We start from the raw sequence: 13,558 nt of genomic DNA, 5'->3' as shown, positions 1-13,558 counted from the left end.
CTTGGTGCTCGCTGGAACACCAGGGAATCTGCAAACTACGAACAGAGGGGAGAGCGGAGCCTTTCACAGTGAAACTGAATCAGATCAGAAATGTTTCTGGGCCATCGTTCATTCTCAGACACTCTTAGCTCTGACCTCCCAATTTTACCCAAACAATGCCTTTAACAAGTTTTTTTATTTTTATTGAAGAAAAACTGTTGTGTGCTCCATGTTCATCAGATTGGGCATTGACAACCTATTTCTGTCCGTCCTCAGATGTTCAGCAGAAACACAAGGAGACTCTGCGGACACAAACTGAAACACTGAGAGTGAACACGATCCTGATGAGGGAGAAGGTGAAGGTTTTCCAGCTGGTTGATCGATACGCTGAGCTCACGGTCATTTCTACTGTTCGAGATCGGAGACTGGTGGAACATGAGCTGCTGGCAAGAGGCAGAGACCACGAGGAGTGGAGAGAACAACATCTCCGCGGAAAGCTGGAAAAAATCCGCACTGATCAATTATTTACGAAGAGTTTTCTGCAAAAATTTAAAAGATCTGTCTTTGGAAACAAAACAGGAATGTCGGCAGCAGTGGCCGGAGTCCCGGGGATCGGGAAAACAACAATGGTACAAAAGATTGTTTATGACTGGGCCACGGGAAAAATATACCAACAATTCCAGTTTGTCTTCAGTTTCAAATTCCGAGATTTAAACTCCATTCACTGCAGAATAAACCTGAGGGAACTGATTCTGGATCAGTATCCTTACTTTGGGAATTCCCTGAGAGAGGTCTGGAAGAACCGGGAGGGATTACTGTTTATATTCGATGGATTGGATGAATTCAAACACAACATCGACTTTGCTGACGGTCAGAGAGATACAGAACCCAAGCACCAGTGCCCAGATCCCGAGTGGTGGTGTGAAGTGTCTGACATTGTGTACAGTTTAATCCAGGGCAAGCTGCTCCCAGGGTGTTCAGTGCTGGTGACCACTCGCCCCACTGCGTTACATTTATTGGAAAAGGCAGACATCGGTGTCCGGGCTGAAATCCTGGGATTTGTTGGTGAGGAACGGAAGGAATATTTCTTCAGGCATTTTAAAGATCAGACGGTGGCAGCAGCTGTTTTCAAACACGTGAAGGAGAACGAGATCCTGTACACCATGAGCTACAACCCCTCCTACTGCTGGATCCTCGCTCTGGCACTGGGCCCCTTCTTCACACAAAGAGTCAGGGATCCACAGCGAGTTCCCAAGACCATCACCCAACTATATTCCTACTATATTTACAACATCCTGAAAAACCACGGCCGTGAGATTGAGAACCCCCGTGATGTGTTTCTCAGGGTTGGCCAGATGGCCTTCAGAGGAGTGTCCGAGAAGAAGATTGTGTTTACAGATGGAGATTTAATCAACTACAATCTGCAGCCTTCCCAGTTCCTGTCCGGGTTCCTGATGGAGCTGTTGGAGAGAGAGGATTCTGCCCGGTGTGTGGTGTACACATTCCCACACCTCACCATCCAAGAGTTTGTAGCTGCAGTCGCACAATTCCTGAATCCACATCCCGGGGATATCCTGAAATTCCTCACTGAAGCCCACAACACGACAGATGGGCGATTTGGGGTATTTCTCCGTTTTGTTGCTGGTCTCTCCTCTCCAATTACAACTCGTGGCCTGGAGGAGTTTCTGGGTCCATTTACTCATCAAACAACCTGCCGGGTGATTGACTGGGTGAAGGAGGAGGTTAAACGCCAGATTGGAATCACGAGGAGTGAAGTTGGTAAAAGGAGCCTCCTGAACACATTGCACTACCTGTTTGAGACTCAGAATCGTGGACTGGCTCAGGCCGCACTGGGATCAGTGGAAAAACTTTCATTCAGTGGAATGACACTGACCCCGATTGACTGCGCGGTCCTGTCTCATGTCATCGGACTCTGTGATACAATAAAACAGCTCGACCTGGAGAACTGCAACATTCAGAGTGAAGGAATCCAGCGGCTGGGACCCGGGCTGCACAAGTGCCAGGAGTTGAGGTAATTTGATTTATCTCTCACTCTGAACTGTGAAACTGTCCAATTGTGTTGCTTCAATGTTAAGGGATTTGGTTAAAACTAGCAAAATCAGATTGTGATGAATTGTGACAAATGGCCGGGGATCGGTCAGTAATTCCCCAAGGACAGGAGGGTTCTGTGGTTCCTTGTGAAGGGATGTTGGAGACTTCATCAGATCAGTGAACAACGGCCATTGGTTTAATGGTAGTAAATCACAGGAATGGCCGTGTTTCTCGCTGCCTGTGACACGTCCATTGACAATGTTCCTTCTCACTGTTACCAACACTGACTGCAGCAGGTGGGTCAGAGATTCACACCCCCTTCCCAGTGAGGGACAAGAGACCGTCAGCAGACTGTCCCAGTGAGAAGGAAATAAATACCATTGTGAGATTGTCCTCCCCTGCCCTTCCCCGTGTGTGACTATCACCATCAGTCCACCTGTGTGACTGTGCTGACTACCAGATACCCAGAACCCATGGGCGCATCTCCACTCCCGATTGTGGGCCTCAGTTCAGACACACCCCTCCCGTACAATCTGTGGAAATATCCGCCGTTTGAATCACTTTGTTCATCAATTTGTCTGTTTGTGCTTAGACTTGGGGAGAATAAACTGGGAGATTCAGGAGTGAAACTGGTGTCTGCGGCTCTGAGGAACCTGGACTGTAAAATACAGACACTGGGGTAAGTACCAGACTGTGGGAGATTGTGTTTACAGTCACTGGGTGTCTGACACTGAACATTATTGTGATCATTAAATGTGTTACTTATAAATACTGGGGATTTGTACCGTCTCCTGTCTCTCTGTGTCCTTCACCCTCACTCTCTCTCATCTACAGTCTGGACAAAGTCGGTCTCACAGATTCTGGTGCCGAGGATCTCGCCTGCGCTCTCAGTACAAACCCATCACTGACGGAGCTGAACCTGGGTTTTAATAAACTTGGAGATTCAGGAGTGAAACTGGTGTCTGCGGCTCTAAGGAACCCGGAGTGTAAAATACAGAAACTGTGGTAAGTACCAGACTGTGGGAGATTGTGTTTACGGTCACTGGGTGTCTGACACTGAACATTAATGTGATCAGTAATTGTGTTACTGATAAACACTGGGGATTTGTACCGTCTCCTGTCTCTCTGTGTCCTTCACCCTCACTCTCTCTCATCTCCAGGCTGGGCGGTGTTTGTCTTAAAGACTCTGGTGCCGAGGATCTCGTCTCCGCTCTCAGTACAAACCCATCACTGACGGAACTGGACCTGGGTTTTAATAAACTGGGAGATTCAGGAGTGAAACTGGTGTCTGCGGCTCTGAGGAACCCGGAGTGTAAAATACAGAAACTGTGGTAAGTACCAGACTGTGGGAGATTGTGTTTACAGTCACTGGGTGTCTGACACTGAACATAATGTGATCAGTAATTGAGTTACTGATAAACACTGGGGATTTGTACCGTCTCCTGTCTCTCTGTGTACTTCACCTTCACTCTCTCTCATCTCCAGGCTGGACAGTGTCGGTCTCACAGATTCTGGTGCCGAGGATCTCGCCTCCGCTCTCAGTACAAACTCATCACTGACGGAGCTGGAGCTGGGATTAAATTCGCTGACAGACCGATCTGTCCCCGCTCTCCGCCGCCTCATACTGACCCTCCCGAGTCTGGAGTGGATCTGGTGAGTATTTGTGTTAATGTTCAATGTGATAAAATATCAGCGAATCCGCGGGTTTTCTGGTGATATTTGTCTGCGAGTGCTGTTGAAACATTAACCCCAGTCCCCTGTTACCGACACTGTTATATAATCTGTTTATTTCGTCTTTATTTCCCTGCTGTTTCAGGCTGGGGAACAATGAGTTCAGTGAGACCGGGGAGAAGGAACTGAGATCTCTGCAGGAACCCAGACCCGGACTGACAGTGACCGTTGGAACATCTGAATGTGTGAACATCCCCGCCCGCGGGATGGGGTCATTTTGGCCGATTTCCTGCCCTCCCCTTTAACTCCTGCCCTTACCTTTAATGGCCGCGACCCGGCTTTAATTCCCAACGTTTCTGACGGAGCTGACTCCCGTTCAGCGCTCTGCGACTTCGGAAGCGGTCCCTCAGTGACGTATTTCCGCCTGTTGTCCAACGGCACAGCTTCCGCCGGATGTGCGTGTTCGAGACTCCCCCACGTGAGACCCCGGGGAATTACACAGACAGGAAGAGACCGGTGGCCGGGGCTCAGTCTGGGACACCGGTGTCCCGGGGTGGGATTATCCCGGGAGAGATTCCTTTTGCTCCCTTTGCTGAGGACGGTGCATTCGGCTGTCTGGCTGATATAATGATGTTAAATTGACAAATACCTCGGCAGTGACCCTGGATCTGCAGCGATCTCGGACACGGCCCTAAAGTGTGATTTTGTAATCATCGGTTCCCCGATGCAGAGTGACGGTGAGAAACGGGACTGATTATTCAACCAGTCTCTCATTGTCACCGGTCAGTTAATTGTGTGTGACTGTGAGTGAATCGGGAGCAGCTTATTTATTTTCGCACGTCAGCAGCTCACACATTGTTTAATTTACATTTATCCTGATGAAATCAATAAACCGCTGTAACTTCCTGTCTTGGTGTTGGACTCGAGTCTCACTAGAGGAGAAACAGTGACCTGGGGTTCCTGCTGCCCCCCGCACCCGGTGTACTGCAAGAATGGGTCTGAGCTCCTCACACTGGTACAGCAGCCTCTCAGCTCCAAGCTCAGGGATGTCAGTAAAATAGTGTCTGGTCCCCAGGATCTCTTCACTCCCCATCCCCATCCAGGCTGACCACTGCTTCCTCATTCCCCAGATACTTACACTACCCTGACTTCCACCTCCCTGCGCACTCTCCTTGCTCTCGCAGAAAAAAAAACGACAAAGGAGATCAGAAAATGCAAACACGGGGAAATCTGCAGATGCTGGAAATTCAAGCCACACACACAAAATGCTGGTGGAACTCAGCAGGTCCGGCAGCACCTATAGGAAAAGGTACGGTTGACGTTTCGGGCCGAGACCCTTCGTCAGGACTAACTGAATGAAGAGATTTGAGAGGGGGAGGGGGAGATTCAAAATGATTGGGGAAGACAGGAGGGGGAGGGATGGAGCTGAGAGCTGGAAAGATGTTTGTCAAAATGGATACAAGGCTGGAGAAGGGAGAGGATCGTGGGATGGGAGGCCAAGCGAGAAAGAAAGGGGGAGAGGAGAGGCAAGGAGTTATAGTGAGAGGGACAGAGGGAGAAAAAAGAGAGGGGAAACAAAAGAAAAAAACATAAAAGATTATAAATAAATAAATAAATAAATAAATAAACAAGGGATGGTGTAGAAAGGGGTGGTGGGGCATTAACGGGTTTGAGAAGTCAATGTTCATGCCATCAGTTTGGAGGCTACCCACTCAGAACATAAGATGTTCTTCCAACCTGAGTATGGCTTCATCTTGACAGGAGAGGAGGCCGTGGACAGACATACAAGAATGGGAAGGGGACGTGGAATTAAAATGTGTGGCCACTGGGAGATCCTGCTTTCTCTGGCGACAGAGTGTGGGTGTTCAGCGAAACGGTTTCCCAGGCTGCGTCGGGTCTCGCTGATATATAGAAGGCCGCATCGGGAGCACCGGACGCAGTATATCACCCCAGTCGACTCACAGGTGAAATGTCGCCTCACCTGCAAGGACTGTCTGTGGCCCTGACTGTCCCATCACACACTCCCGGGATCAGACAGAGAGTGAACCTCCCTCCATACCGTCCCATCACACACACCCGGGGTCGGACACAAAATGAATCTCCCTCCACTCCATCCCATCACAAACTCCCGGGGTCAAACACAGAGTGAATCTCCCTCCACACCGTCCCATCAGACACTCCTGGGGTCAGACATAGACTGAAGCTCCTTCCACACCGTCCCATCAGACACTCCTGGGGTCAGACACAGAGTGAATCTCCCTCCGCACCGTCCCATCACACACTCCCGGGGTCAAACACAGAGTGAATCTGCCTCCACACCGTCCCATCACAGACTCCCGGGGTCAGACACAGAGTGAAGCTCCCTCCACACCGTCCCATCACACACGCCCGGGGTCAGACACAGAGTGAATCTCCCCCCGCACCGTCCCATCACACACTCCCGGGGTCAGACACAGAGTGAATCTCCCTCCGCACCGTCCCATCACACACTCCCGGGGTCAGACACAGAGTGAATCTCCCTCCCCACCGTCCCATCACACACTCCCGGGGTCAGACACAGAGTGAATCTCCCCCCACACTGTCCCATCACACACTCCCGGGGTCAGACACAGAGTGAATCTCCCTCTGCACCGTCCCATCACACACTCCCGGGGTCAGATGCAGAGTGAATCTCCCTCCACACCGTCCCATCACACACTCCCGGGGTCAGACACAGAGTGAATCTCCCTCTTCACGTCCCATCACACACTCCCGGGGTCTGGCACAGAGTGAAGCTCCCTCTGCACTGTCCAATCTTGCCATCTCCTGCCCAGACATGGAGAAAAGGTCTCTGTAGAGTGAGATATATCAGCTAAATTCTCAAGTTGAAACGGATTAGTGAGGACACTCTCAGCTTGTAGCACAGGGACCACCGCCCCCTCCCCCCCCCCCCCCACACACACCAGAGGAATCTCTGTAGAGAAGGTCAGAGGGGCAGGAAGAGAAGTAGTGTAACGAAGGGGTGCACGGAGTGGGCAAAGGTGTGAGGGAGCACACACGGGCAGGGGAGTACAGGTCGATATTAGAACCCCTGCAGTTAACAATCACATTTGATTTCTAGGGTCCAGAAGTAGCTGAGGATGAAATCGAAGATGAGGACAATTTTGCAAAACCGGGACCCCACCCCTTCCCGTCCTCTCCCACCATCCGCACTCCTAGGAGGACGCGGTCCCTTCCAGTCCGCTCACACGGGGCACGCTCCCAATCAAACTCCACCCTTGCCTATTCATCCCCATCGCCTGAACTCCAAATGGACCCCACCCCTTCTCATTCCTTCCCATCTTCCGCACACCCAATGGACCCAGTCCTTCCCAGTTCACTCCCAATGGGACCCACCCCTTCCCGTTCACACCCAATGGGACCCACCCCTTCCTATTCACGCCCACTATCTGCCTCCCAATGGGGCTCCTTCCAGTTCATTTTCAACGGGTCTGTGAACCTGGAAACTGGCGGGGACGCCCGAATTCCGTGTTTGACAGAACTCAGGGCGGCGTTTACGGAATTTGACATGGACGCAGATGGGTTTATTAGTTACAAGGAAAGTCGAGGGTCGTGTGGATGTTGACGACTTTGCAAAACGGACTATGTTCCTTCTCCTGGCGGAGGAGGTGGATATTATCGGACTTCAGGAACTTCTGCACACCTTCCTGAAGATGGTAGGAGGTGAGGGAGGTTTGTGGTGTGAAGGGATCCAGGAGTGTCCACATTAACTGTTTGAAGAGTTACAGGAGAGTCATTTATCATTGATGGTTTGTTTTGAAGAGAGAGAGAGAGAGAGACAAAGAGTGATGGTTGGACTGTCACGGGAGCTAACTTTGGAGATAACACTGAACAGCTCGAAGGTGCTCGACAGGACATTATTGATGTTAATTCCAAGGACTTGTTGCTTGCTTACATGTCCTCACAGACAAAGGTAGGAGGGACTCTTTGAATGACAGGTGATGCTTAGCACAGGGAAATAAATAGGAGGTCAGATAATACAAACCTCAGACACATGATCGGGACACTAAATGAGCTTTGTGGTGCCCACAGAGAAAGTGGGTTTCTGGAGGACCGATCAGGCAGATCGATCCAAGTGCTCTGCCAGTGAAGATTCAAAGGCAAGACCGGTGGGGAGTTGTCTATGTATCCGACCCTGGCCTGGGTAGACAGCTCAACCACACCGAAGTACGGTCCTCTTTGTTGTTAGTTCACAGTCAGTGACTTGTGAAGGATTTCGAGGACAGCAAGAAAATCGACGGCAACAGCTCACCTCAAGACTCAACTCTCTCTCTCTCTCTCTCTCTCTCTCTCTCTCTCTCCATCGCCATCTCCATCGCCATTCAACTAAATTCCACGAACTGAACTGAACTTTACTCAATATCGTAAGACTGTATCTTTTTACCCCTAGACCTAAAGAAGCTTGGTTTTTCACACGTATATATATTCCACACTTACTTACATCTACTTATTGCTACCCTGTTTGATTTATGTTCACTTAGTTTTCTGTATTGTGTAGTTATTAATAAATATTATTAGTTTCTAGCAATACTAGACTCCAAAGTGGTTTCTATTTCTGCTGGTACTTTATTCCTGTCATGGGGTACGTGACAAAATTGGGGCCTATGTCCGCGATATGAACAAATCGGTCGGGAGGCTGGTTTGAATTGATTGGGAAAAATCCCTTTTGATTTGGAATTTTGATTTGGTTGTGTGGAAAAACAGCAGAAATGGAAGTTTCGGGATTTCTGGAACCGCCAGACCCCGTGTCCGTGAAGAAGGCTAGAAAATATGAGTTGCGGGACCTTGCTAAAGAAGTGAATGTAAAGAGAGGTATGATGAAAGCAGAAATTCAAAGGAAAATAGCTGAATATTATGTCTCTATACAGACACTTGAAGAGGGGAAGTTAAGGAGGTTTCCTGTAGTGAATGAGGAGGTGGAGGTACACCTGGAACAGTTAAAGTTAGAGAGGTTGAAATTGTAGATGAGAGAGGCAGAGAAACAGAGAGCGTTTGAAAGGGAGGGATGGCAACAGAACGCTCAGGTGGTGAACCGTGAGGAGAAGTTTAGTGTCAGTCGGGAAGTTAGGTTAGTGCCTCCATTTGATGAAGCAGAAATTGATAGGTATTTCCTACATTTCGAGAAGGTGACCCATAATCGGGAGTGGCCGCGGGAGCAGTGGGCGGTGTTACTACACAGTGTGGTAAAGGGAAAGGCCCAGCAAGCATATGCAGCCCTGTCTCTTGAAGACGCAAAAGATTATGATAAAGTGAAGGATGCTGTGTTTAAGGCTTATGAGTTAGCCCCGGAGGCCTACAGCCAAAGGATTCGAGGTTTGAGAAAATCCTGGAACCAAACGTATCTGGAGTTTGCCCATGAGAAACGCGTATACTTTCATCGGTGGTGTGCTTCAAAAGAGGAAAATGAGAATACTGGTAACTTGAAGAATTTAATATTGATTGAAGAGTTTAAAAACTGCGTCTCGGCGGAGATAAGAACGCACTTAGATGGAAAAGGGGCAGCGACACTGTCAGAAAATGCTAAGTTAGCAGCCGAATATGCTCTAACTCATAAAGTTAAGTTTTTCCCCACTGAGATTAACCCACAAGGGAGTAGAGATAATCCACAGGCTAAACCAGAGAGTAAACCGGGGATTAGTGATAAAACTAAGGAGGAAGGGAAGCAGTCGGGGAGAAAATTTCCCAGTTTTAAGTGTTACTCTTGTGGAAAACCTGGCCATGTGGCGTCAAATTGTTTTGCTGCGAAAAGGGGAAAAGGAAAGGAGAAAGAGAAAACCCCAACTGCCGGCGTTCAGACGGTTAAAATATAAGAGGGACTCGAGAGACTTATTTAAGAAGGGTTTGTGTCTGTGAAGGAGGGGTCAAACCCAGTCCCGGTTAGAATATGGAGAGGTACTGGAGCTTTCCAGTCACTGATATAAAATAATGTTTTGGAATTCGGTGCTGAGACAGACACTGGGAAAGTAAACATCTTTAAGGGCCTTGGAAAAGGAACAGAGGTCGTGCCTTTGCATAAGATAATCTTGAAATGTGACTTGGTAAAGAAACCAGTCAGAAAAGGGGTCCAATCTGAACTACGGATAGACCATGTTGATATCTTACTCGGTAATGACTTTGCAGGTGGGGATATTTATCCAGCAGTTCAGCTCACAAGTAAGCCTGCTGCTGCTGAGGACCCGCCCAGAGACGCTGATGTGTATCCCGCATGCGCAGTGGCACAGAAAGGCTGCTGCTGATAATATTGATTTATCCGAGACTTTCCTACCGTCCTTATACCAACAGGATTTAGGGGTAGTAAGGCTGAGGAAAGCAAGGAGGAGAGAAAAGACCTGTCCTTGTCAAGGAAGGAGTTCATAGAGGAGCAAAATAGAGATCTAGAAATTGTGGATTTAAAAGAGACAGCTCTCCCTGAGGAGGAAATTCAGAAAGAAACAATGGGGTATTATCTTAAGGATGGGGTGTTGATGAGGACGTGGAGACCAGCCACTGTGCCTGCCATTGAGGATTGGGCTATTGTGCACCAGGTGGTGGTTCCAAAGGTTTGCAGGGTTGAATTTTTAAACCTGGCCCGTAAGATGTCTTTAGGGGAACATTTTGGAGTAAAAAAGACGGTGCACAGGATCATGAGGGAGTTTTATTGGCCTAACGTGAGGAAGGATATTGTCAATTACTGTAGAGGGTGTCATACGTGTCAGGTGGTGGGAAAACCTAACCAGGCCATTCCAAAAGCCCCACTTCGGCCAATCCCTGCTTTTGGTGAACCTTTTCCCGGGTCATAGTGGATTGTGCAGGCCCTTTGCCAAAGACTGCAGCTGGTCACCAGTATTTGTTAACAATAATGTGTGCTGCATCTAGGTTTCCGAAAGCTGTGCCTCTCAGAAACATCCTGGTCAAGACTGTGGTAAAAGCACTCAGCAAGTTTTTTGCACTGGTAGGTTTACCCAAAGAAATTCAATCCGACCAGGGCAGCAACTTCAATTCAAAAATGTTCCAGCAAGTAGTGCCTGAGCTGGGAGCTCAACAGATTGTGTCATCTGCCTATCACCCGGAGTCTCAAGGGGCTCTGGAGAGGTTTCATTCCACTTTAAAAACTATGATTAAGACCTACTGCCATGAGAATGAGAAGGGCTGGGATGAGGGGATACACTTACAACTTTTTGCTGTGAGGGACACTATTCAAGAGTCCCTGGGGTTCAGCCCGTTTGAACTCATTTTCGGCCATAGGCCCAAAGGACCTTTGCCCCTGCTCAGAGAGCAATGGTCTAACCCAGACGTGTGTGTCGGCGTGTTAGACTATGTTTTAAAATTCCGAAAAAAGGCTTAACAAGGCCTGCGACCTTGCCAGGAAGAATCTGCAGCACTCCCAAATTAAAATGAATCAGTGGTTTGATAAGAGAGCGAGGGAGCAAGTGTTTGAAGTGGGAAACAAAGTACTGGCAACACACATCAAAGTTGCTGGTGAATGCAGCGGGCCAGGCAGCATCTCTAGGCAGAGGTGCAGTCGACGTTTCAGGCCGAGACCCTTAGTCAGGACTAACTGAAGGAAGAGTGAGTAAGAGTCAGTAACAAAGTACTACTGCTTCTTGTGTCCAACCCCCTCCAAGCAAAATTCCATGGGCCATACTGCATAGTGAAGAAAATTGATTCTTTGAATTACGATATTGAAATTCCTGACAGGAGGAAGGCCACGCAGTTTGTTCATGTTAATATGTTGAAACCGTATCATGAGTCTGAGGTGGTACCAGTAGGTATGACCACGAAAACAAGGGGGGGCTGAGGAATTTGATAATGAGCAGAAAAATCATTTCACTAAACTGAGTATCGTGTCCACGAGACTTACAAATTCCCTTATCTTAAAAAACCTTACTGATAAGGTTGGTCACACACAACTTACAGGAATTCTGCAGATGCTGGAAATTCAAGCAACACATATCAAAGTTGCTGGAGAACGCAGCAGGCCAGGCAGCATCTCTAGGAAGAGGTACAGTCGATATTTCAGGCTGAGACCCTTCGTTGGCCATTTGGGGCCTGCACAAAGAGAGCAATTGCAGGAGCTCATTAAGAAACATAAAGATTTATTTCCTGACAAAGCAAGACGATCCACCGGGGCAGTGCATGATGTCATTCTGAATTCAGCTCAGCCCATTAAACAGCATCCTTACAGAATGAACTTCAGGAAAAAATAGAGAAGTTGAAAAAGAGATCGGGTACATGCTAGCAACCGGTATTATTAGGCCATCTACCTCAGACTGGGCGTCACCATGCGTCCTTGTACCTAAGCCGGACGGTACCATGAGATTCTGTACTGACTACCAGAAAATTAATGCCATAACCAAGACGGATGCTTATCCTATCCCCAGAGTGGATGACTGTGTTGATAAAGTGGGAAAGGCTAAGTACCTCACGAAGATTGATCTGTTGAAGGGATACTGGTGTGTTCCATTGACCGACAGGGCCAGAGAGATCTCAGCGTTTGTTACACCCTCAGGGCTGTATGAATACAATGTTTTGCCCTTCGAGATGAAAAATGCACCAGGGACATTTCGGAGAATGACCAATTCGGTGATTAAAGCGTTAGAAAACACAGAGGCCGGTATTGATGACCTGGTGGTCTGGAGTGACACATGGGAAGAACATAATGCAGCAGTAGAGCAACTGTTTGATAGACTTTCCAAGGCCAATCTTACGGTGAGCCTGGCTAAAAGTGAGTTTGGCCATGCCATGGTCACATATCTGGGGTATCCGGTGGGCCAAGGCCAGCTGGCTCCCAGGCCAAGCTTCAACCCATTGCTGAAGTTTCTGTTCCAACTAGCAGGAAAGCTTTGAGAAGGTTTTTAGGGATGGTTGGGTATTATCGAAAATTCTGTAAGAACTTTGCTGGCATTGCTCTCCCCGTAACAAAGCTCTTTGGGAAGAGTGAAAGGTTTTCATGGAGTGATCTTTGCCAGGAGGCGTTTGAACATTTGCAAACCATCCTGTGTTATCAACCTGTGCTCAAAGCGCCGGATTTCTCGAAGCCATTCTCAATCGCCACAGATGTTAGTGACGAAGCTGCTGGGGCAGTACTGTTACAGAAGGGTGCGGATGATATTGAACACCCAATAGCTTATTTCTCAAAGAAATTTAATGTACACCAGAAAAATTATTCAACTGTTGAAAAGGAGTTATTGGCACTTATTCTGGCCTTACAACATTTTGAAGTTTATACTTGCCCTGCCAAAAGACCTCTTTTGATTTACACAGATCACAATCCGCTGATATTTTTAAATAAAATGAAAGATAAAATAGGAGGTTGTTAAATTGGAATCTAGTATTGCAGGAATTTGATTTGGTAATAAAACATGTAAAAGGTACTGATAACATCATAGCTGATTGCTTATCCCGATGTTAAGTTGAAAACTGTACACATTTTTGCTTTGTCATCTGATGTTTTTTTTTCCCTGTATTGTTTAAAACCCTGTGATGGACATTTAAACAAAAAAATCGTCTTCGACATTTTTTTCCCTTGAGGAAGGGGAGCAGGAGGGGATCCAGGACTGCCCTATTAACTGTTTGGAGAGAGACATTTATCATTCATGGTTTGTTTGGAAAGGAGCGAGAGACAGAGTTATTCACCACCAATATGTTGCTTTTGAAAAGAGAGAGAGAGACGAAGATTAACGGTTGGACTGTCACTTTAAGGCATTGGAAGTAACTTTGGATTTTTACTGAGTTTGGAGTTGGAGACAGCACCGAGCAGCTCGAAGGTTGCTATGGTGACCGAAGGCTGGTTGTTGATGTTACTTTCAAGGACATGCTGCCTGCTTGCACTCCTTTA

At 47.9% G+C, this 13,558-nt stretch overlaps 1 protein-coding gene across 5 annotated transcripts in view; it reads left to right on the top strand.

The window, feature by feature from the left end:
• LOC140208330 (NACHT, LRR and PYD domains-containing protein 3-like) overlaps positions 1–8,063 on the top strand; it is a 40,366-nt gene extending 32,303 nt beyond the window's left edge. For 3 of the 5 annotated variants that reach the window (XM_072276925.1, XM_072276924.1, XM_072276926.1), the window contains 6 exons: positions 256–2,011; positions 2,624–2,710; positions 2,866–3,036; positions 3,192–3,362; positions 3,517–3,684; positions 3,848–4,608. In XM_072276925.1, coding sequence (XP_072133026.1) covers positions 256–2,011; positions 2,624–2,710; positions 2,866–3,036; positions 3,192–3,362; positions 3,517–3,684; positions 3,848–4,007 — 2,513 coding nt within the window. In that variant the 3' untranslated portion in view covers positions 4,008–4,608. Of the gene's footprint in view, positions 1–255; positions 2,012–2,623; positions 2,711–2,865; positions 3,037–3,191; positions 3,363–3,516; positions 3,685–3,847; positions 4,609–4,832; positions 5,012–5,463 lie in introns of those variants that run through there. The other 2 variants (XR_011888738.1, XR_011888737.1) reach the window with 2 other exon arrangements.
• The last annotated feature ends 5,495 nt before the right edge of the window (positions 8,064–13,558 follow it).

This window comes from Mobula birostris, chromosome 13 (genome assembly GCF_030028105.1).
Source record: "Mobula birostris isolate sMobBir1 chromosome 13, sMobBir1.hap1, whole genome shotgun sequence".
In the NCBI taxonomy this organism is placed as follows: domain Eukaryota; kingdom Metazoa; phylum Chordata; class Chondrichthyes; order Myliobatiformes; family Myliobatidae; genus Mobula; species Mobula birostris.
This window is presented reverse-complemented; position numbering and strand designations above follow the sequence as displayed.